The sequence below is a fragment of the Oreochromis aureus genome, linkage group 10 (assembly GCF_013358895.1).
Source record: "Oreochromis aureus strain Israel breed Guangdong linkage group 10, ZZ_aureus, whole genome shotgun sequence".
In the NCBI taxonomy this organism is placed as follows: Eukaryota; Metazoa; Chordata; class Actinopteri; order Cichliformes; family Cichlidae; genus Oreochromis; species Oreochromis aureus.
In genome coordinates this window covers 35,563,204-35,585,608 of record NC_052951.1, presented here as the reverse complement: position 1 = coordinate 35,585,608, position 22,405 = coordinate 35,563,204, and the positions used below count along the sequence as shown (strand labels likewise).

At 45.0% G+C, this 22,405-nt stretch overlaps 1 protein-coding gene across 4 annotated transcripts; it reads right to left on the bottom strand.

Moving 5' to 3' along the window:
- Positions 1 to 561: 561 nt before the first annotated feature.
- Positions 562 to 20,910, bottom strand: LOC116324333. 4 transcript variants are annotated; one of them, XM_039618065.1, is made up of 7 exons: positions 20,784 to 20,910; positions 16,970 to 17,048; positions 14,281 to 14,574; positions 3,678 to 3,806; positions 2,496 to 2,618; positions 2,296 to 2,412; positions 562 to 1,501 (listed from the first exon to the last, which is right to left on the bottom strand). In XM_039618065.1, exons 2-7 carry the CDS (start codon positions 17,013 to 17,015, stop codon positions 1,449 to 1,451), a joined length of 762 nt encoding a protein of 253 aa, XP_039473999.1. In that variant the 5' UTR covers positions 17,016 to 17,048; positions 20,784 to 20,910; the 3' UTR covers positions 562 to 1,448. The 4 variants fall into 4 exon arrangements, with proteins under 4 accessions (XP_039473999.1, XP_039474002.1, XP_039474000.1 ...); XM_039618068.1 differs by lacking the exon at positions 3,678 to 3,806 and having other exon boundaries at positions 14,281 to 14,577; XM_039618066.1 differs by lacking the exons at positions 16,970 to 17,048; positions 20,784 to 20,910 and adding an exon at positions 14,879 to 14,959.
- Positions 20,911 to 22,405: the final 1,495 nt, after the last annotated feature.

The window sequence follows — 22,405 nt, the reverse complement described above, 5'->3', positions numbered from 1 at the left end:
GTGCAGGTCTGAGGCATCTGAGGGAGCTTCTCCAAACACGTAATGTTAATATTACACCGTCTGCAGCCTCAGGAGCAGGAAACCAGATATAACCTTCAGGAAACATCCTGGGATTTTATCCTACAAGGATGTTTGACGTGAAGACGGGTGGAGGAGGATGTGATGTATTCATACAACTTTAATTGTATACAGCTCCACACACTGATGTAGAAGTGTGAGTGAATGAGGGAGGTGTTAGAATAAACATAACCTGTGTGGGCAGGTAGAGAAAGGAAAACTAGAGTCAGGACAACAGTAACGGGAATGTTAGAAGGAATAACTGATGATAAGGTGGCTGTAAACACTGGATCAAGTACACAGGGGGATGGTGTCAGGGTAAGGACTGATATTCAGAGCTAGCACAGTGGGCAGTGATCAGCATCCAGCTTTTTTATCACAGAGGAGGAGGCGGGTCAGTCTGACACTCTGGATTTAAACAAACCAATAAATGAGCTGAAGTCAGACGTCAGCACAGTCGATGCAAACAAACACTCACATCAAGACTTTCAGAACATGAAAAAATAATGTTTCCAAAATTTAATAAAGTACAAAAGGAAACAAGACGAGGTGAGGAGGTACTGGGAATCGCTGGGTAAAAATATACCATTAGACGGGTTTGGAGTCTGTTAAGTATAAAGATTCTACATCCCAGCAATGCAAGATAATGTAAATATCATAATGATAATAAAAGTCAATCTGAATTATTGTCAGAAACATTTGTCCAGAGAACCTTAATAACAAAGAAACAGAGGAAGGGAAACGACTTTACAGAGAAATATCAAAATACTTCAGGATGAAGAAGATACTGAAGAAGATGTGAGGAAGGTTTCCAGCAGCGCGCTGAATCTGATCCACAAACAAGCAAAATCCACAAAATTCACTCCACTGAGTATTAACATGGTGTACCTGATAAATCGTCCAGTGAGTCTGAATGTGATTTTTAACAAAACTGTTTGAAAAATAAAAGTTATTTATATTTATGAACATGTTGCTTTCAGAAAAGTCACATTTTATCAAATAACTTGAGATATAGTCCACGTTTCCATGGTAACATCTTCAGAGCAGAGTAACAACGGGAAAGGCACGGCACACCTGTGTTGTTGGGAAACACTGGTGTACGTCATCACTTTCACACGTCCTCGTGTTAGCTTGACAGCAGTTTTATTAGATCAAGGCAGACGGCTTAAACACGAACTGAGCCGCAGTTTGGGGAAGGCTCAGAGGGGACGTCCCCAAGTACTAATGAGAAGGGGGGGTTGTAGAGCTGGGGGGTCAAATATAGGTAAGAACAGGAAGGGGCGTGTTTGGAGGCGTGGTCCTGCTCCTGAAATTCAGATAGTTTATCTCCAATTAATAAAGTCTCTCAAAGGCTTCCATACAGAGCAGACACGCTGGGCTCTGATTGGTCCTCACACGTACACACTGTCTTCATGCTGGGAGGAAACTGTAGGACTGCAGGGAACTGTGGAGAGGAAGAAGATTCATGTTACTAATGGTGATCCTGATCCCCTCAGAGCGGCTCTGCTGAAACTGTTCAGTGCAGACTGCACACACAACCCTCCTTCATCACTGACCACACAAAAGATTTTATAACCTCAGAAATGATCGATGATAGTTTATGTTCTAATGAAGCTGTGAATAATGAGAAAGTTAAACACACTGAGCTGATGACGTGAATATTTAATTTAACTGTTTAAGGCTTCCATCCACCAGCCTGCAGTTCCTCTGGTGTCCAGCAGAGGCAGCAGTGAGTCAGTCCTCATAGACTCCCATATTACAATAAACATGCTCACAGCCTGATACACACAACAGCTATTTAAATCACATTTTTGCATTATTGGGGGCGTGGCCTCTGTGACTGACAGGTGGATGGTGACACAGGTGGCTGTAGCTGCTAGCTTCACCTGAGCTGGACCTCTGGATGTGTTCGTGCTGTTGGAGCCTTTATAATGACATCACAATACCATGGCTGCTCTGAGTCACTGAAATAACAGAGTGTCAGAGGGGGCGGAGCCAGAGTAAAACTGAGCTCCAAATAACTAACAGCATGGAGGTCAAACTCAGAGAGAGCTTCACAGCGTTTCTATTGTTTCTAGTGTTTCTACTTTCTCTGAGCACAGACGACGTAAACACGGAGAAGTCTGTCTGATCACTTCCTGTTTGTACTGCGTGCTCAGACGAGCTGCTAGTACTGCAGTCTGTATGTGAACACTGATCACTGAAGTGCTTTTACCATCAGGGTCAGTATGTGCCTACCATAGAGGGGCTCTTCCTCTTTCTCCAGTTTCTTCTCCTTCTCCTCTTCATTGTTCTTGTTACCTTGGCAACCCTTCATCACCACATAAATGTTCTCCTCCTTCTCCTCCTTCTGACCTGTGAGCAGATTATCACTCAGTCAGGTCTCCTTATCAATGATCTGCTGTGGAGCCAGAGCTGTCTCTGATTGGCTGTCATACCTGTGGTCATCTTCCTCTGAACCCTCCTCTTCCTCAGGATGAAGACCACGATGAAGAAGAGCAACAGAACCAGCAGGACGACGCAGACGGACACTGAAGACACCACATGGCTGCTGCTGTGGTCTGAGGACACAGAGACACAGCTGATCTTCACATCACAGCTGATGACGTCACAGCTGATGACATCACAACTGATGAGCAGTGCAGATGGTCACATGACTCGCACAGACTCACAGATCTGATCGTTACAATGAAGGCATGTTTGTGAGTGTTTCACAGTGATGTGTGTTATTGTGTAACAGTTGTGATCAGGCATCCACACAATGTCCACCTGCACACAGGTTATCTTCATCATTATCATCATCAAGAAGTGTGTGTGTGTCATTGGTCACTTCAAGTCTTTTGGGCTGTTTCCTGTTTTACTTTAATAGTTTCTCTGGTTTCCTGGTGGACATATACCTGCTGTACTGCATGTGTGGCGGTTCTGGGTCGGTGACCCAGTGTTTTTGGTTTTTGTGTTATTATTACTGATTTTGGATTGCATCATGTTTTTTGACCACCAGTGTTTTGGTTTCTGTTTTCTATTTTGCTCTGCAGTCTGTGCCTGCCGTGTTTCCTGTTTTAATTTGAAAGTCTGTGTCTCATGTCACTGCTTCTGGTTTTGCTTCCCCTGGTCTCATGTTTGATTACTCCCAGCTGTGCTCTCCTCCTGTGCCCTCGTTATCCCTCAGTGTATTTTAGCTCAGTGTTGCGTCGTACCCTCGTTTTTCTGCGGACGCTCTCGTCGAGTCCCGGTTGGTTTTTCCCAGAGTGAGTCTCTTAGTTTCTAGGTTCCTGTTTGAAGTCTAGTTTCTAGTTCTGCATTTGAGGTTTTGGTTTGTTTTTCTAATGTTTATTGTTTTTAAGAGTTGTCCAGCAACAAAACTGTGCCCTAAGTCACCCCCCCCCCCCCCGTTTCTGAGTCCTGCATTTTGGGTCCTTCATCTTGCCTGCAACACAGCACATCATGACTGAACTACGCGACCACGCAGCGGACGCAGCGGCATTCGCTCCATCGGAGGAGCTCCGGGAGGACATTATTTACACTGTGAATAAGCTATGCAACCAATGGCTGAATCATCCTCATACAGTACTTTCTGGCTCCACACCCTCCACCTTCACCCTCCAGCTACGGCTGCTCACCTGCTCCAACTGCTGGAGGATTTCTTGCCCGGCCCGCCGGATGTAACGCTACCCAGTCTGTCGTTTCCTCCATCTTCCTGGAGAAAGCGGTGTTCACGCCGCCGTCACTCTTCGCTGGCTGAGCAAACCCTGGTGGTGAGTGAAAGTGACTGTTTTTCGCACACTCAGCCTGGATTAATTTCTACAGTCAGTCTACGCTGAGCCTGTTAATTCTGTGTCAGTCACTCCAGTCTGTGAACTCCCGCTCTGAGGATTTCACTTGAATTTTCTTCATTATCATTGCAGAGTTCCCTGAACCTCGAAATTAGATAGCAAGACCACAAAGGTGCAAAAATAAAAAATAATATACATAAACAAAATAAACAATATAAAAACACTATATACACAATGTATAAGCTAAAGGAAACATTGTGTACACAAGGGGGTGTATACACAATCATATAATATGATAAATTGGGTGGGCCATGGTCATTAAGGATAGGGATGGTAATTGCATATCTGCCAAGATGTTGCACAGGACACAGACAGGAGCAATAGCAGCAACAGAGTGGATGTATTGAAGAAGTCTGTTTACGATCTTAGTTTGCATTAAGAGTTCTGACAGCCCACGGGAAGAAGCTGTTGGTTTTGCACCTGATGGATCTGAACCTTTTTCCAGAGGCCAGGATGTTGAAGAGGTGGTGGTTAGGATGGAGGCGGTCCTTTATAATCGCCCTGGCTCTGGAGACATCTTGAGCTGGCAATTAAGTCCAGGGAGGAGAGTGGACAGCCGATCACCTTCTCTGCAGTTCTGATGACCCTCTGGAGTCTCTTCTTGTCAGCTGTTGTGCAACCAGCGTACCACACTGGGATGGCGTGCACCAGCACACTCTCGATAGTGGCTCAGTAGAAGGACACTAGGAGGTCGGTCTGCAGCCTGTTCCATCTCAGAGCTCTCAGGAAATGGAGGCGCTGCTGGGCTTTGTTCACCAGGCTGATGTGTTTGTGGACCAACATAGGTCCTCAGATATGTGGGTGCTGAGGAACTTAAAGGAGGGCACCCTCTCCACATAGTCACCTTTTATGGAGAGGGGAGGGGGATCAGTTCTTGTTCTGCAGAAGTCCATGACCACTTCCTTTGTTTTCTTGGTGTTTAGGGTGAGGTTATTGTAGCTACACCATTCGGTCAGTCGCTGGACCTCATCTCTGTAGGCGGTGCCATCATCGTTGGTGATGAGCCCCATCAGAGTGGTGTCGTGATGCAGACGACACCACTCTGATGGGGTGCATGGTAGTGATGTGTCCTCTGTGTCGAAGTGTAGGCTCGGGGGAGTTTTTGTGAAGCGCGTATCGAGGCTTGTTTTGATTATGTATGCAGTGACGTTCGAGACCTCGCGGGCAGTCTGTACCACGTGACTGATTCAGGAACTGGCTCGCCGGTTCGTGCCAGATTCAAAATAAAACGGGCAGCAAAACACAGCTGATTCCCCCCACCACGTTGTGTTGTGGAACTGGATTACGTACGTGCTACGTAGCTACTTGAGCATTTTCTTCTTCGATGGAACCAGCAAGGAGTTTTTTTTTATCTCATCTCTCCTAATAAAGTATGCACACAGTAATAAATATCACGAATGATAAGTACCATAATATAAATAAACAACACTACAGATCCTGTAATCTGATTTCTGTCTTTTAGTTTATTAAAAAGTGAAGCGCCACACACTAGTTTGTGTCATTATTCAGATGTACATAAGCATGATTACACAGTTACACAATCATACCAAAACTCTGTCCTGATAGTTTCCACTTTCTCTTTTGTATCAGATATACTGAGACAATATTCGGGATAAATAACCATGAAAACAGTTTATTTATTCAGTTTAGAGGTTTACACATCATTATAATCACAGAGCCTGTTTCACTTGAATCGTCCACTTGATGGCGCAGTAGAGCAAATGAATAATCACAATGCTTCGAACCATGAGTTGACCAGTTGGATGGAAAGCTTCAGTTCATCATGAGGCTTCATCTCACCATCACTAGTGCGTGGGAGTCACTGGTGTTGATGGTGTATAGGAGTGGACTCAGCACACATCCCTGCAGTGAGCCAGTGCTGAGTGACAGGGTGGATGATCTCTGGTTGCCTGACTGATTGTGAACGTTCAGTTTCTGATCCATGCACACGTGGAGCGGGGGGGGGGGAAGTCCAAGTTTGAAAATGCATTCTCAGTGGCCTTATAGGCAAACTGGTGGGGGTCGAAGCTGGGTGGGAGGCAGTCCTTTATGTGTTTTTGGACCAGCTTCTTGAAGCACTTTGCAACCACTGGAGTCACTGGAGACACAATCACGTACTGAACAAGTTTAGGCAGCACATTTCTTAAGCATGCTCTGTTGAAGACCCCTGCGATGACGTGTACTACCTCTGGATATGTCTGTTGCTGTCAGGAGATCGAGTCGTGCAGGTAGGCAAGCACTGAGCTAATATTAGTGTCTGGAAGTATGTAGACTGCTGTTATTAGCACTGCAGGCAGTTCTCTGTGTGATGATAATGATGAAGATAACTGTGTAGATGCACAAACCTCCTCCTCTGCTTTCCCCGCTCTAAGCTTTCTGTCATTGTGGTGCATTGTGCGGCCTGCTAGCTGCATCGAGGCGTCAGGAATTTCCTCTCGTAGCCATGTCTCTGTGATGACCAAGGTGGCTGTGTGGTGAGTGGTAGGTTCAGTTTGTCTATTTTGTTGATGAACGACCGTGCGTCGGTCAGGATGATGCTGGGAAGCGGTGGTTTGAAAGGCTGCTGGCCAGGTTCCATTCAAAGGACTGTCTTCACTCTGCTCCCTCTGAGTCCAGTGCTATAATGACGTGGTCCATGGTCCTGGGTTTGACCCAGCGCTCTCACTCTTGTGTTTCTGTCACGGGGTGCCGAGGCAGGCCGTGTGATGATTAGTAATGGACCCAAGAGGCAGACTGCTTAAGTGGAGGGTGAGCTTTATTAACCAATAGTGGAATACAACACAACAGAAAGGGGGGCGAGGAAAATAACAGATAATACGCTAAACTGGGAAAACTAAAACTAACACAAAACCAGAACACGAACGAGGGTACCTTGCAGGGAGAAAGATCAGGAGCACGGAGAGAAATACACAGAACGATGGAGGGGAAGCACACAGACGAACCAGCAACGAGGACGAGGTAACACACACTATAAATACACACGCCAGGAATCAGGGGAAGGGAAACGGGAGGGGAACACACCTAGAAGACATCACAACTGACGAGGCAGGGGAAAACGTAAACAGAACACACTGACATAAGACACAGACCTTCACAATAAAACAGGAACTACTCATACAAGGACACACACAGGCCGAACAGTGTAAACACTAAACAGAGGAAGAACAGAACCAAAATCACACTAAATAGAAAAACACAAAACGCTGGGTCAAACGGATCCAGGATCATGACAGTTTCTGTATCATCTTAAGTTTGTTATTCTAAGGACCCCCCCCCCGTGTCTCCCTCTCTGTATTGGAGTTCTGGTGCCTTGTTTTCCCCTCCTTTTGTTACGTTTCCCGTCGTGTCTGTGCTCTCCCTCGTGCTCCTCAGTGGCTGCTAATTCTGAGGATGGAAGCGCTTTCCCAACGATTGTTTCTTCTGAGCCTGTTCCTGTGCCTGAGTGTTCAAGGTTCAAGGTGAATTCTGTACATTAAATGAATTAAATAAGAATAGACAATCTGACTATTTTACAGAATAGACAATATAAACATATTTAAAATTAAAGGAATTTGAAATGTGGGGGTTGGTTTAGGGCCCGGATGGCTTGGGGATAGAAGCTAGAAGATTGCAGGAGTTGGAACAGTTTGTTGCCAGGATGGGACGGGTCCTTCAGTATCTGCGCTGTTCTAGTCCAGCATCTGGGGAATGAGGAAGATGGCGTTGTGGTCAGACTTCCCAAAAGCCGGGTGTGAGACAGCTTTGTAGCCCTGCTTGTATGGCGTGTAGCAGTGATCCAAAATTCGATTTCGAATTGTGCTCCTGTTCCCAGGACAGCCGTGGTCCAGCATTCTCCTGCACCTGTATCAGTTTCCCCGGTGAGGGGGGCTGGGGCCCATTTGTTCCCTGCTCCGGTTTCCAGGCCGGCTGAGGCTTTTCTGGTCCCTGCACCGGTGCCAGCTCCTCGGGTGGGGACAGCAGCTTCCCAGCAGTTGCCAGTGCCTGTCCTGGCTCCCAGGGTGAAGGCAGCAATTGAACCAGTTCACTCCTGCACCCGTACCTACTCCTCGGGTGGGAGTGACTGGGGTCTGGTCTCCTCTGGCACCCATGCCAGTCCCTAAGGTGAGGCCCACCAGGACACAGCCAACCTCCGCACACATACCTACTCCTCGGGTGGAAGCGTCCGGCAGGTGCCTGCACCCATCCCTGTCTCCCCTGGAGGCTCAGGAGAACCTTTCTAACCACCACTACAACCTTTGCTTCAGTCACCAGCTCAGCCGTCAGTTCTGTTTCCAGCTCAGTCACCAGTTCAGTTATTAGCCCAACCACCTGTTCAGCCACAACCATCATCAGCTGAGAGCTCAGCTGAACTCTCTCAGCCGCCTTCAGCTGCTTCACCTTGGAGCTTGGCTGTCTCAGCTTCCTGCCTCTGCCGAGAGCTTGGGCGAGTCAACCCAGCTACCTCTGTCTTCTGCTGGAAGCTCTGGTGAGCTCATTCAGCCAGCTGAGGACTGCATCTGGCTGGCACTGCCCGGACAGACTGCCTGCATTGGACAGCCCCAGTCGCTGCTGTCAAGTGAGGCTGTGTGCAGGCAGGAGTGGTGGTACGGGTACCCAAAGTGCAGACACTCGGAGGCAAAATGTGAACTCAAAACCAGCTTTAACCCTCTGGGGTCCAGGGTATAATTGGCCGTTTTTGACTACTTTTGATTTTACCTCTATATTTCACCTTTAAAATATGTTTTTCTTGCCTTGTTTGGTATCATTATTTTCAACACAACCTCAAATATCTGACATTTGAATTATTTTTTCATTTTGACATACTATATTAGCACAGTTGATCTAAATTTAGATAAAAAAGTTATATTTTTGACTGTAAAACCCACAAACATGTTTAACGAATCATTTTCATAACTTGAAATGCAAATAGAAATTGTACATTTCTAAAAATTATGCACAAGTTTTGCAAACAACAAAGTTATATGGTACTATTTACCTAAAAATGCAGCCAAGGCCTCAGGCGTTTTTTATATAACCATTTAAATCTATTTACAGAACAATCAGGTGTGCTGCATCAAATAAGAAGGCACACAAATTATTTGTGCCAGTCCAAAAAATGTAGTTTGTGTTCAGTATAAGACAGAGGAGAACAGCACAGGCCTAAACCCTGCAGGTCTGACAACTGGAGGTGTATCAGTCCTGTTTTCTATGTGGAGACAGCGTTTACACTGGAATCTGCCTTTGACAGCTTTTTTAGATCAAATATGAAATTCAGCAGTCTAACCGACACACAATACAAAACAATAACTACACAACAAACTAACTACAGCCTCCAAACACGCTAAACGTCACTAATGTCTCACATATGAAAACTCGCTCTCTCTCTCTTTCTTTCTGACACCCGCTTTCCGTCGCGGGTGTCACTCCTAAAAACTTCCCCTTCTCCCTAAATAACCAAGTGCCACATGTTGCCATATCATTTTTTGATTGGCTGACATGGTAAACTCTAACACCAATAGGGAAGGGGTGTTTTTTTTTTTCTTTTTTCACTCAGAAGCGGAGAGTGTTTGCTAGGCTGTCTGTAGAAAACGCCGTTTTTACTGTTGTTCCCGCTGTAAACACCGCTGTTTTGTTCAGAAATAAACATTGCGTGTATTTTTTATCATAACTCTAGTTTTATGTGGCCCATTGACACAATTCAAAAACTGGTATATAGTTTGAAGTCTGCACTTTCGACCCAAGTTGAAATGGAGACTCTGACTTGCTGCATCTTGTAGCTGTGTCATCTTAAATTGGTCATGTGATTTTGACACGCCGGTATGTCCGGCGACCCCAGAGGGTTAATGCTGAACTCAAATGTAACACAACTAAAAAATACAAAATAAACTCACGCAGGCAGACAGAACACACAGTATAAGATAAGGATAGCTCGCGACATGGACAAAGGAAAACACAGGGCTTAAATACACAGAGGGAGCAATCAGTGAATGGGAGACAGAGGGGAAACACAGCAGGGACAAATCAGTGCTAACAAGACAGGGGAAGCAAAACCTGATGCAATAACGTGAGACGTGGACTTCAAAGTAAAACAGGAAACATAACACAGAGACGCAGACTTGACATGGGGATACAGCAGGCAGGGGAGACAGAGCAACTAAGGCTACGTTCACACTGCAGGCGAAAGCGCATCAAATCCGATTTTTTCGCCCCTATGCGACCCATATCCGATCATGGTCTGACAGTGTGAACGGCACAAATCCGATATTTTCAAATCCGATCTGGGTCACTTTCGTATGTGGTACTGAATCCGATACGTATCCGATGTTTTAGAAAGCGACTGCTGTTTGAACGGTCATGTCGCATTAAATCCGTCTTTTACGTCACTGACACAAGACAGACACCAATTATCAGCGCCGGAGAAGCGCCCGATAGGACATCGCGAACGATTTCCTACCATCCGGTGAAACTGTTGGGAAGACAACGTTGGAGAAATGCGAACATTTTATTTTTACTGTATTTTCTGCAGATTCTGACAGAAATCTGCAGATTATCCTTTGAAGCACCGCTCCTCTAAAACAGCAAAAAGGATCATTATTAGGTCATCTACATTATTATGTAAATAACAAAATAACTTAAAGCAAAAATCTGGAAACGTAAAGTCCGAAGTCTTTATATTAAGGACCATCAGCCAAACAATACTGTTTGCTCTGGGTCCAAACAGAGCGCGTTGTGTGTGGCGTCTTCTTTTTGCGCATGCGGGTCAGCTTTGAGGGTTCACACTAGAGCGCTTTGATGTCGCATTTTATGTGTAGTGTGAACAAGAAGACAAAAAAATCGGATTTGATCAAAAAATCGGAATTGAGCATTAAGACCTGCAGTGTGAACGTAGCCTTAGGAACACAGACAGAAACCAGAAAGCAGGACTCTAAAAAATAAACTAAAAGACTAGAAAAGATAAATAATATCAAAAACAAAGTTCAATAATTATGAAAACTCAAAACTCTGGTTTGAAGACCCAGGTCTCCTAACAGCTGCATCTCAAGCCAGCTGTGTGCGCTGTGCAGCTACAGTTAGCGTAGCCTCAGCCAGAGGTCTCCACACCTGCTGGCCCTGCGTCTGTCTCCACTGGGCATTCTGAGGGTCCAAGGGGCCCCTCCAGCTGTCTTCTGTTCCCGCCGGAGGCTCAGGAGAATCCATCAAGCCATCATTGCCACCACATCCATCGCCTGCAGCAGCCATGTCGCCGGCCGTTCATCTGCCAGGGGCTGCTCCACCAATGTCTGGTTCTGCCTCTTCTCTGCCAGAGGTCTCCACACCTGCTGGCCCTGATACGCTGTCACCTTCTGAACCGTTTTCACGTCACCACTGCTTTCTGCAAGGTTGGCATCTGGACTTGCTTTGCCTAAGCCGCCGCTTTCCTTCCAGCCAGCCCCCTGAACTGTTTTGTCTCTGTCGTTGGCCTGTGGGTCGACGTCCTGAACTGTTCTGCGCTTTGAGGGTCTTGAAAAGCGCTATATAAATGCAATCCATTATTATTATTATTATTATTATTATGAACTGTTTACGTGAGCTCCAGTGTTTTCTGTGGACTCCGTTTTTGTTTCCAGTTCTGAAATGGGAAACATGGTAGAAACATATCTGCTGTACTATGTACTGCAGGTATACCTTGGCCTCCAGTAACACTGTGAGTAACCTTGGAGTGAGGTTCCTCACAGTAAAACCTAGGGTGGGGGGCTAGGTTTCACAATGAGCTCACCCGGCTGATTGTGACCTACAGCCGTTTTCACACCTTGGCTCATGTGATTAGGTAGAGGATCATTAGGGGGTCCATTGTCCCTCTCGGGGGGGATCTCCCACAGGGCTTAAATCTGGGACTCTCCACCATTTGACCCCAGAACTGACGAAGCTTCTCGGATGAAACGTCTTCTTAAAGAAGTCCAGACGCTTTTCTTTCCAAGCTCCTCAGACTACGATCACCTGGATGACTGAGAACCTTCACAGACATGTCCTTCAACGCACATATTAAACAAATATGTAAGACTGCTTTCTTCCATTTGCGCAACATCTCTAAAGTTAGAAATATCCTGTCTCAGAGTGAAGCTAAAAAACTAGTTCATGCATTTATTACTTCCAGGCTGGACTACTGTAATTCATTATTATCAGGATGTCCTAAAAACTCCCTGAAAAGCCTTCAGCTGATCCAAAATGCTGCAGCAAGAGTCCTGACAGGGACTAGAAAGAGAGAGCAGATTTCTCCTGTTTTGGCTTCCCTTCATTGGCTTCCTGTTAAATCCAGAATTCAAAATCCTGCTCCTCACATACAAGGTCTTAAATAATCAGGCCCCATCTTATCTTAATGACCTTGTAGTACCATATCACCCTATTAGAGCACTTCGCTCTCACACTGCAGGCCTACTTGTTGTTCCTAGAGTATTTAAAAGTAGAATGGGAGGCAGAGCCTTCAGTTTTCAAGCCCCTCTTCTGTGGAACCAGCTTCCAGTTTGGATTCAGGAGACAGACACTATCTCTACTTTCAAGATTAGGCTTCAAACTTTCCTTTTTGCTAAAGCATATAGTTAGGGCTGGACCAGGTGACCCTGAATCCTCCCTTAGTTATGCTGCAATAGACGTAGGCTGCCGGGGATTCCCATGATGCATTGGGTGTTTCTTGTTCACTCACTATGTGTTAACAGACCTCTCTGCATCGAATCATATCTGTTATTAATCTCTGTCTCTCTTCCACAGCATGTCTTTATCCTGTCTTCCTTCTCTCACCCCAACCAATCACAGCAGATGGCCCCGCCCCTCCCTGAGCCTGGTTCTGCCGGAGGTTTCTTCCTGTTAAAAGGGAGTTTTTCCTTCCCACTGTCGCCAAAGTGCTTGCTCATAGGGGGTCATATGATTGTTGGGTTTTTCTCTGTACCTATGAAGCGCCTTGAGGCGACTGCTGTTGTGATTAGGCGCTATATAAATAAAATTGAATTGAATTGAATGTACTGCATGGTAGAACTGTACCCACAGAGTGTGCACTTTAGAGAGTTTTTAAATCATATCTTATTAATTGCTGACTCTGGTCATTATATTTGGGCCATGTGGCCCTGGTGTCCCACCATCTGACTGGGGTGCTCTCACATCCTGTGTCAAACCAACTGTCAACAGCCAGTGAGAAATGGCTTTTTTCAGCTGAGGCAGCTCTCTAAAGTCAAATGTTTTATTTCTTTTTGTCACTCAGACAGAGTTTTACATGCGTTTATGTCCACTCGCCTTGATTATTGTAATGCACTGTATGTTGGTATTGATCCGGCCTCACTATCATGCAAATGGTCCAGAATGCTGCTGCTTGCCTGCTGACAGGGACAAACGTGAGCACATTACCCCTGTTTTTGCGTCTGTCCACTGGTTGCCTGTCTTAGAATTCATTTTAACATTTTATTGTTTGCTTTTAAAGTTTTAAATGGCCTGGCTCCTTCTTACCTGTCAGACTTTCTACACCTGTCTCTCAGATCAACTGACCAGTCACTCATCGCTGTCCCCATGACTAGATTGAAACACCGGGGGACTGAGCTTTCGCTGTTGTAGCCCCCAGATCATGGAATAAGCCCCCCTCCATATTAGGCTGGCCCCAACACTTGAAATCTTCAAATCACTTTTCAAAAACAACTTTTTTCCGAGGCGTTTTAGGAGTCATAGTCAGCTTGTAGTCAGTCTTAGTCAGTTTTTGGTTACTTTTAACTTCTTTACTTAGTTAATTCTATTTATTGTAAATTTTATTCTTGCATTACTATTTAATGATTCGTCTTGATGCATTCTCAATCATCCAGGAAAGTAAATCTCCAAAAGTTGACTGCAGGTTTTGGACTGCAGGTTGACTGCAGGTTTCCCCAAACCTTTATAAGGTCTGGGGAAACCTGCAGTCAGCTGAGACTGAAGAAGTCACTTGGATGAGTGACGAAACGTTTCTCCCACAAAACGCTACGTCCAGATGAACAGATTCAACTTTTGGAGATATTTAATGATTCATTTTTATTTTTTTCATGTATTTATTTATTTTGTTATTTAATTTTCTTTGTCTGTCTAATGTATGGTTTTAAAATTTGACTGTTTTTACTGTAAACCACTTTGGTCAACCATGCTGTTTTTACTTTTCCCCCCTTTATCTCTTTTATTGAGACAGCAGTAACCATGCTGTTTTTAATGTGCTCTATAAATAAAGTTGGATACAAATATACCTGACTCTAATAGTACGTACTGCTTGGTGAACTGACATGTACACATATGTACGTATTTGTACACGTATGACAGTAAAATTGTGTTACTTTGTGTACCACCCTCCTGCGTCTTCAGTCTCTGCAATGTGTTCCTCTCAGCAGGATGTGATGCAATAACAAAGACAGGAAGTCTAATGGCTCACCTGTCACCTGCAGCAGGAAGTCTTTGGTCTGCAGTCTCGACCCAGTCTTGTCAAACACCTCCAGCGTGTAGCTTCCGGAGTCTTGGGTCTGAAGTCGGCTGAACTCAAGCGAGCCGTCAGGGAGCATCGAGCAGCGTCCGTGGGAGCACGTGCTCCGGTTCCAGTTCAGCAGCAGGTGAGGGATCTGAGTCCACCTGACATCGTACCCGCGCGTCCTCGGGTCCCCCTGCAGGCCTGATGGCAGCACGACACTCGTGCTGCTGTTGGCAGACATTCTGATGATGTCTGCAGCGCCTGCTGAGGTCAAAGGTCACAAACATTTCATTTTCAGCCCCGTTATAACCATTTATGCAAACACTACATTACCCATGAACCCCTGCTGCTGCACTTATAAATCAGACCAGCATCTGATTGGTTAGATTTTTAGGATATTTTTGTAGTTTTGTGTTCTGCAGACACAGAGCTCTGTGATTGGCTGTCATCAGAGAAGTGCATCTTGGGAGCTGGAGTTGTAGTAACCTGTTCTTTAATGTTTTGCTGAAATCTAATGATCCCAGTTCATCGACTCATTTTAACCTCACCCCCAGGGTGGGGGTACCTGAGGAGTCTTCCTGTTAAAATGGCGTTTTTCCTTTCCGCTGTTGCCAAGTCCTCGCTCACAGGGGGTCGTCTGATTGTTGTGGTTTTCTCTTTATCATTGTAGTGTCTTTACCTTGAAATGTAAAGCGCTTTGAGTAGATGGGAAAAAAAAAAAATCAAAACTAGAAACTGAGAACTAGAAAAACTTGGAAGCTACCAGAGAAACATGGAAGACACAGCAGGAGAGAACACAACCAAGAACAAGGCAAGACTGAGACAATAAATACACAGGAAAGTGGAGACAGCTGGGAACACAGCAGAGACGAATCAGGAGTGACGAGACAGAGGAAGCAAAGCTGAATGTAATGGGACGAGGGACTATCAAAATAAAACAGGAAGTAGCAGACACTGAGACCAAGACTGAGACAGATGAACTTGACAGCAGGATTGAAGATAAACATGAGGAGATGAAACACAAGTCATGTTCAAATCCATGAGCTGCATCCTCCTGAGGACCCGGCCTTTGTAGTCTACGTGGGCCGGGTCCTCAGAAGGTGGGTTAGGCCAGAAGTAAACAGCTGTGGAATTGGACGGTCTAGCCTTCAGATCTGCGTCACCGCTGTCTCGGTGGAGTTTAATAAACTCGGCCGTCTGCTCCTTGCTATGTAAAATATAACAGGACACTGGCATAAATTCTCGACTGTCTCACACTTCTGTTTAATCAGTTTTCTGTTTGACGTTCAGTCAGCTGTGTGAAAACCACCCGGGGGATTAATAAAGTTTTATTTTATTCAATCTAATCTAATAACTTTGATCTCAGCCAAACCGATTTACTCACGAACAAATGAAACACTGAAAAATCCAAACAATAACATTTTTAGGTTGTCTAAGTGACATATATATATATATATATATATATATACGTATATATATACGTATATATGTATACGTATATATATATATATATATATATATATATATATATATATATATATATATATATATATATATATATATATATATATATATATACGTATATATACGTATATATATATATATATATATATATATATATATATATATATATATATATATACGTATATATGTATGTATATATATATATATATATATATATATATATATATATATATATATATATATATATATATATATATATATATATATATATATATATATATATCTACATATATATATATATATATATATACATATATATATATTTAACCTGAGTGGCGAAAGACCGTGGTGATCTGAAAAATGATGTGCCGGGATATTTGAAGTTTACACAGCTACATTCTCTCCTGAAAATATGTTAAAAGTTTATTTTGTGACCCAGAAAGATTAATAAGAGTAATATTAAAACTTAGTAGCGGCCGCCATTGTTGGAAACTGGAATTGGCTGAGCCGTGCTATGAATTCTGGGATATGGTGGGCCACGAAGGACACACCCAACCCATCCTTCAAATTCGGGGAAAAGGAGGACGCATTTGTCGGCTGCATTAGGAGGAGACTATGAATTTGGACAGCCTTCATCGCGTCGCTGTGATGTAATCGGACTACAAATGCGTCCTCAGGAGGATGCAGCCCATGAATTTGGACACCCCCACAGACACAAGAGCAGGAACAGGAAACAAGCTACCAGAGAAAAACTAAACCACACCGAGCTTCGAGTCATCTGTAAAATGCAGCAGTCAGAATTAACAGTCACACTGAACTGAACACGCTGGGCGACCGTGACAGGAAGCTTTATTATGATTCTCTGTATGTAGCACAGTCCTACTTTTACCTAGGACGAGTGACCGTGAACATATTAGCTGCACGTTTAGCTTCCTGTCAGCTTTAGGATTGAAGGTTTTAGCTCCATTGGTCTGATGGTGTGCCTGCCAGAGCTATGAGGTCTGTTGCTAATGTTTCATATCAGAACTGTTTCTAGTTTCAGGTGTTTGCTGAACACTCGTTTCTGCTCTCTGCCTTTAACCTCGACGGCCTGTCACGATTGGCTCTGTGAGCTGTTTGATCACGCGTCTGTGATCAGGCTCATTAATAATCTGAACATTTGTGTTTGTTCAAAGAAGCCGAGGTCACTGACCGTCACTCTTCATCATCATCATCAGTAACAACACCACCACCAACATGGCTGCAGGCTCCGCCCCCTCAGCTGCCAGTCACTGTGAAAAGGAAACAGACACTTTAAGTGGTCAGAGAGTGTGTGTGTGTTTATATAAATACAGCTGCAGTGTCTGTTTCTGTGGCTCTTCCTGGTCATGTGACCTAAACCACAGCTCTCATAGGTCACGGCTCACATCTGCTTTCTGCTGTGAGCCTGTGGTCAGTCTAACTGTGTTATATTCAGAGCTGCTTCTCCTCAGAGGACCCTTTGAGTGTTTGGTAAATGGACTGGTTCTTATATAGCTCTATCTGAGCACTCAAAGTGCTTTACACAACTCGTTCACTCACCAAATCACACCAGCACTTTTCTAAGTTTGTAGTGCTGTCTAACTAACATTAATACACACATGAATGCATTGGAGAGCATACTGGGGTTAGTATCTTGGCCAAGGATATTTGGCATGCAGACTGAAGCAGACTGGGATCGACCCACCAACCTTCCAGTTAGTAGCTGACCTGCTCTACCACCTGAGCTACAGCCACCCCTGTAGCTTGTGTCCTTAAAGAACACTCGAGGTAACCTCAGCCTGTACGTGACATCACCCACATCACCTGGTGTTATGGTGACACCCTGCTACTGTGTGAGCACCATCCTTCATCCATCCATCCATCCATCCATCCATCCATCCATTCATCCATCCATCCATTATCCATCCATCCATCCATCATCCATCCATCCATCCATCATCCATCCATCCTTCATCCAACCATCCATCCATCCATCCATCCATCCATCCTTCATCCATCATCCATCCATCCATCCATCATCCATCCATCCATCCATCCATCCATCCATCCATCCATCCATCCATCCATCCATCACCCATCCATCCTTCATCCATCCATCCATCCATCCATCATCCATCATCCATCCATCCATTCATCCATCCATCCATCCATCATCCATCCATCCATCCATCCATCATCCATCATCCATCCATCCATCATCCAACCATCCATCCATCCATCCATCATCCATCCATCATCCATCCATCCTTCATCCAACCATCCATCCATCCATCCATCACCCATCCATCCTTCATCCATCCATCCATCCATCCATCATCCATCATCCATCCATCCATTCATCCATCCATCCATCCATCAGGTCATCCATCCATCCATCCATCCATCCATCCATCCATCCATCCATCATCCATCCATCCATCATCCAACCATCCAACCATCCATTCATCCATCCATCCATCATCCATCCATCCTTCATCCAACCATCCATCCATCCATCCATCACCCATCCATCCTTCATCCATCCATCCATCCATCCATTCATCCATTCATCCATCCATCCATCCATCATCCATCCATCATCCATCATCCATCCATCCATCATCCAACCATCCAACCATCCATCCATCCATTCATCCATCCATCCATCATCCATCCATCATCCATCCATCCTTCATCCAACCATCCATCCATCCATCCATCATCCATCATCCATCCATCCTTCATCCATTCATCCATCCATCCATCCTTCATCCAACCATCCATCCATCCATTCATCCATCCATCCATCATCATCCATCCATCCATTCATCCATCCATCATCCATCCATCCTTCATCCAACCATCCATCCTTCATCCATCCATCCATCCATCCATCATCCATCCCTCCATCCATCCATCCATCATCCTTCATCCAACCATCCATCAATCCATCCATTCATCCATCCATCCATCCATCCTTCATCCATCCATCCATCATCATCCATCCATCCATCCATCCAGCCATCCATCCATCCATCCATCCATCCATCCAGCCTTCATCCATACATCCATCCATTCATCCATCCATCCATTCATCCTTCTATCCATCCTTCCCTCTGTCCGTCTGTCCTCTGGACACTCTGGACACTCTCAGGTAAGATTAATAATCTCTCTTCATAGGAGGGTGAACCCGAGTCGGGTCCTGGTGCCAGACCTGAGAGAGCAGTGAGCTGTGGTGGTTTGGAGATCATCCATGGGGATAAAACCAGTATGAAAGCTGAGTCTGGGTGCCATGGCAACTGCACCTCAGAGTGGTAAAAAGCCAGCAGTGACAAACATAATCATAATATAAATATAACCATGATGTAAATGTAATATAATGTAACATAGAAGTTGAAGTTGTGCACAGTGTGGGCTGCATGTGTGTGGAGGGTCTGCCCTGCAGTCGGTGAGAGGCGTAAGCTGAACCTCGCTGTGGTCAGAGGGGAAATAAACTCACGCTGAGACTGAAATGGGGCCCGTGGGCGCCGGCTCACCAGCCTGCGGTGTCACTCTGACACATGAACAGGAAGTGAGCCCTGCAGCATGCACGGAGCATGCTCAGTGAGGCTTCTGCTGAGCCCACGCTGGTTTCAGTCTGTTCAGGTGAAGGTGTAGAGACTGCCCCCCCCCTCACCGTGCTGTGAGACTGCAGAGGGGTCTCAATGCCCCTGTTCGATGACCGCCCCCACACCTCAGTGTGTATTAATAAACCACAGCCTCTCTCCGCAGACATGAGGGGAAGTGAGAGTGGAGCGTGTGGTCAGTGCTGCTCGGCAGCATCAGCCCTGTGACTGGAACGTCTCCACACTGCGTCCATGTCTCACAGTCACGAACATCTGTGTACAGCTGTGCTCTGTCTGCAGGGTCGGAGGTCAGAGTTAGCATCATGCTATCAGCTCTGTGGGTTTATGGGAATCAGCTGATCGAGACTGAGGTTTGAACACAGCTGGATCTCTCTGTGTTTGAAATGTGTTGATAGTAAAAGCACTGCAGTGATGATGGGACGACCTTCTCCGGATCCCTCACAGCTCAGCCCAACATCTGGAACATCTGGGCTCTGCTGTTGGATCAGGTCCAGCTACAGAGCTGCTAATGACGACTGTCTCTGAGACACGTCTCCTTCATCCCTGTAACCGTGGAAACCTGAACTCATGTCAAACTGAGAGCATAGAGTCGGCCACACTGATGTTACTGACGGATTCTAACGGTTCTTTAAAGAACGCAGAACAAATGAGACATCATGTCATCACAGCATCAGTGATCCCTGCAGGAAACCAGCACAGAGACGGATCCGGACAGGAAGCAGTTAAAGACTGCTTTTATCATGGCGCCCTTGTACACAGCCGTGGGGCTGTGTACAAGGGCGCCATGATAAAACTCAAACTTCCTGTAACTCAAACTTCGTGTTCTTATATTTGTTTCTGTACTTTTGCATCTTTGTTGTTTTGCTACCTAATTATGCAGTGAAAGCAACTGCACAATCACAATACTTAAGTTTATATTTTAATTGATTCACAGTTTGTCAGTCCAGTTTCTAGTTGACTGTTTCAGTTGAAATGTTTGAATTTACTTATTTATTAGTTGAAATAATAAAGTCTGACTCTTCTTTATAATCATGTACAGGGTGTTTGGTCAAAAGCAGAATTACTAAACGCTGTCGGTCATGTGGACGTCCGTTTATCAGACAGATGAAGTTCAACCTGCTGTCACTCTTCATCACAGGCTCATGTTATTAGATTTTATTAGATTGTAGTTCCTTCTGTAAAAACTCCAAATGATTCCAGATTCCTAAACTCTGGTTTCTGTCTGAAGTGTCTGAGTGTGCTGACTGTGGCGTGGAGGCTGGCGTTAGTTGTGGGGATCGTTTCCTCACACAGACTCTGAGCCTCTCTGAGAACATGCCCAACTCCTCCAAACAGCCACAGGAGCACATGAAGAAGAAGAAGAGATGATGGAGGTCCTACCTGTGAGAGTCAGAGGGTGTCAAAGAGCAGGTGAGCTGCAGAGGATCAGTGTGAAGGTCAGACAGCAGCGCAGTGACAGAGTGAGGAAGAGAGCGCCCACAGTTTCACGTCTGCACATCAAAGTCAGTGCCGGGCTCTTATTGTGGCGGGGTGAGTGCTGCTTTTATTGCAGTGGTCTGAGTCACGTGACAGGCTCCTCACACTCTGAGCTCACATCCTCAGTGTGAGTTCACAGCCTTCAGGTACAAACAGGTGAGGCCCACAGTGGACGTGTGAGGAAACATCGCCCCCTGCTGCCCAAACACCTGAATGAGCTGGTGTTGCTCTGCCAGAGCTCTGAGCTCTCCTCGCTGCACTGCACAGCTACACTGTTTAGTTTGTGTCTGAGTGTGTCGGTGGTTCTGAAGTCTACTGGGATGTCGTGCTTGGAGAAGACTCTCCAGAGTGTCTCTGATAAACCTGCTACATCAGGGATGATGATGATGCTATGATCCTCACTCATTGGTGTCTGATCTTCTTTTCTCTGCATCTTTGCTGATTTGATGATAACCACGTGTTTTAAGAGCTTCCTTTACATGTGTGTGTTACTTTTTCTTTCCCTTCAGGCTTAGAGGGAGCACTTTCTGCCCGATGTTGTAGTGTCCTGATTACTCCCAGTTTGTGTTCTTCTGGTCACAACTACAAACCACCATCATGGTGAAGCTGACTGTGATGGACTGAGTTGAAAAAGCAGGAGTCGTCACAGGAATTATCAGAAAAATGAGGGTTTTCATTTATTTGATCCCCCCAAAATTATCTTTACAAACCAAAAGATGCTGAGCTCATAAAATAGGTCAAAGAAACAAAACTGAACTCAGGCAAAGAACTGAACAACCCAAACAAACATAACTGACCTAAACAGGAAATGACACGCAGAGGTATATATATAATGGCTGGTCAGACCACTATGACACAACCGGGGTAACTAAACACAACACAGTCATAAACCACAAAATGATGCAGTTCATTCCAGTTTGTTAATACACCAATCAGCAAAGGAGAAAACCAAAACCACTAAACCCTAAACTCAAATATTTAATTAAATACAAAAGCTTTTTTCTTCCAACAGTGTCTTTATTTATTTTGAACTTAGCAGTGTACACATCTATGAAGCGTAACGAAAGAAGTAGCTAAACTTACATAAACTACAAGCTACACATACTGCCTTATAGGAAATGGGCCATATAGGAAAGGACGAGAAAAAAAAACAGGAACGACAAAACAACAAAAACAACACACAAAGCAAAACAAACAAACAAGGGGAAAAAAAGGGGGGAAAGGGGGGAATAACTGTGTGCATCTCCCATAAATTATGCACCCTCACAGGTATACGTTAAATGTAAATTAGAAAGTAGTTGTTCAGTGTCAAGCAACAAACATATTCCCACATGGACTGCAGAGGCCCACCTATGAATCCTCCCCAAGAATTTCCACCAAGTGGGGCAAGTCTTTATTAGCAAGGACGTTTTTGAAGGGGCCCCAGATGCTATCAAAGCATCGCCGCTTACCCCTGATTGCGTACGTGATCTTTTCTAAGGGCAGGGTAGATGTTAACTCTGAAATCCATTTACTTCTTCTCGGTC

What these genes read in the sequence shown, in the direction of transcription:
- LOC116324333 (XM_039618065.1), bottom strand. Translation starts at nt 17,015, where the DNA reads ATGTTGGTGGTGGTGTTGTTACTGATGATGATGATGAAGAGTGACG. An exon ending in CTTCCTGCTGCAGGTGACAG is followed by an intron (nt 3,807 to 14,280) that starts GTGAGCCATTAG and finishes ACTCACCACCAG; the next exon opens with GGTTTGCTCAGCCAGCGAAG. An exon ending in TCCTCCAGCAGTTGGAGCAG is followed by an intron (nt 2,619 to 3,677) that starts GTGAGCAGCCGT and finishes CTGTGTCCTCAG; the next exon opens with ACCACAGCAGCAGCCATGTG.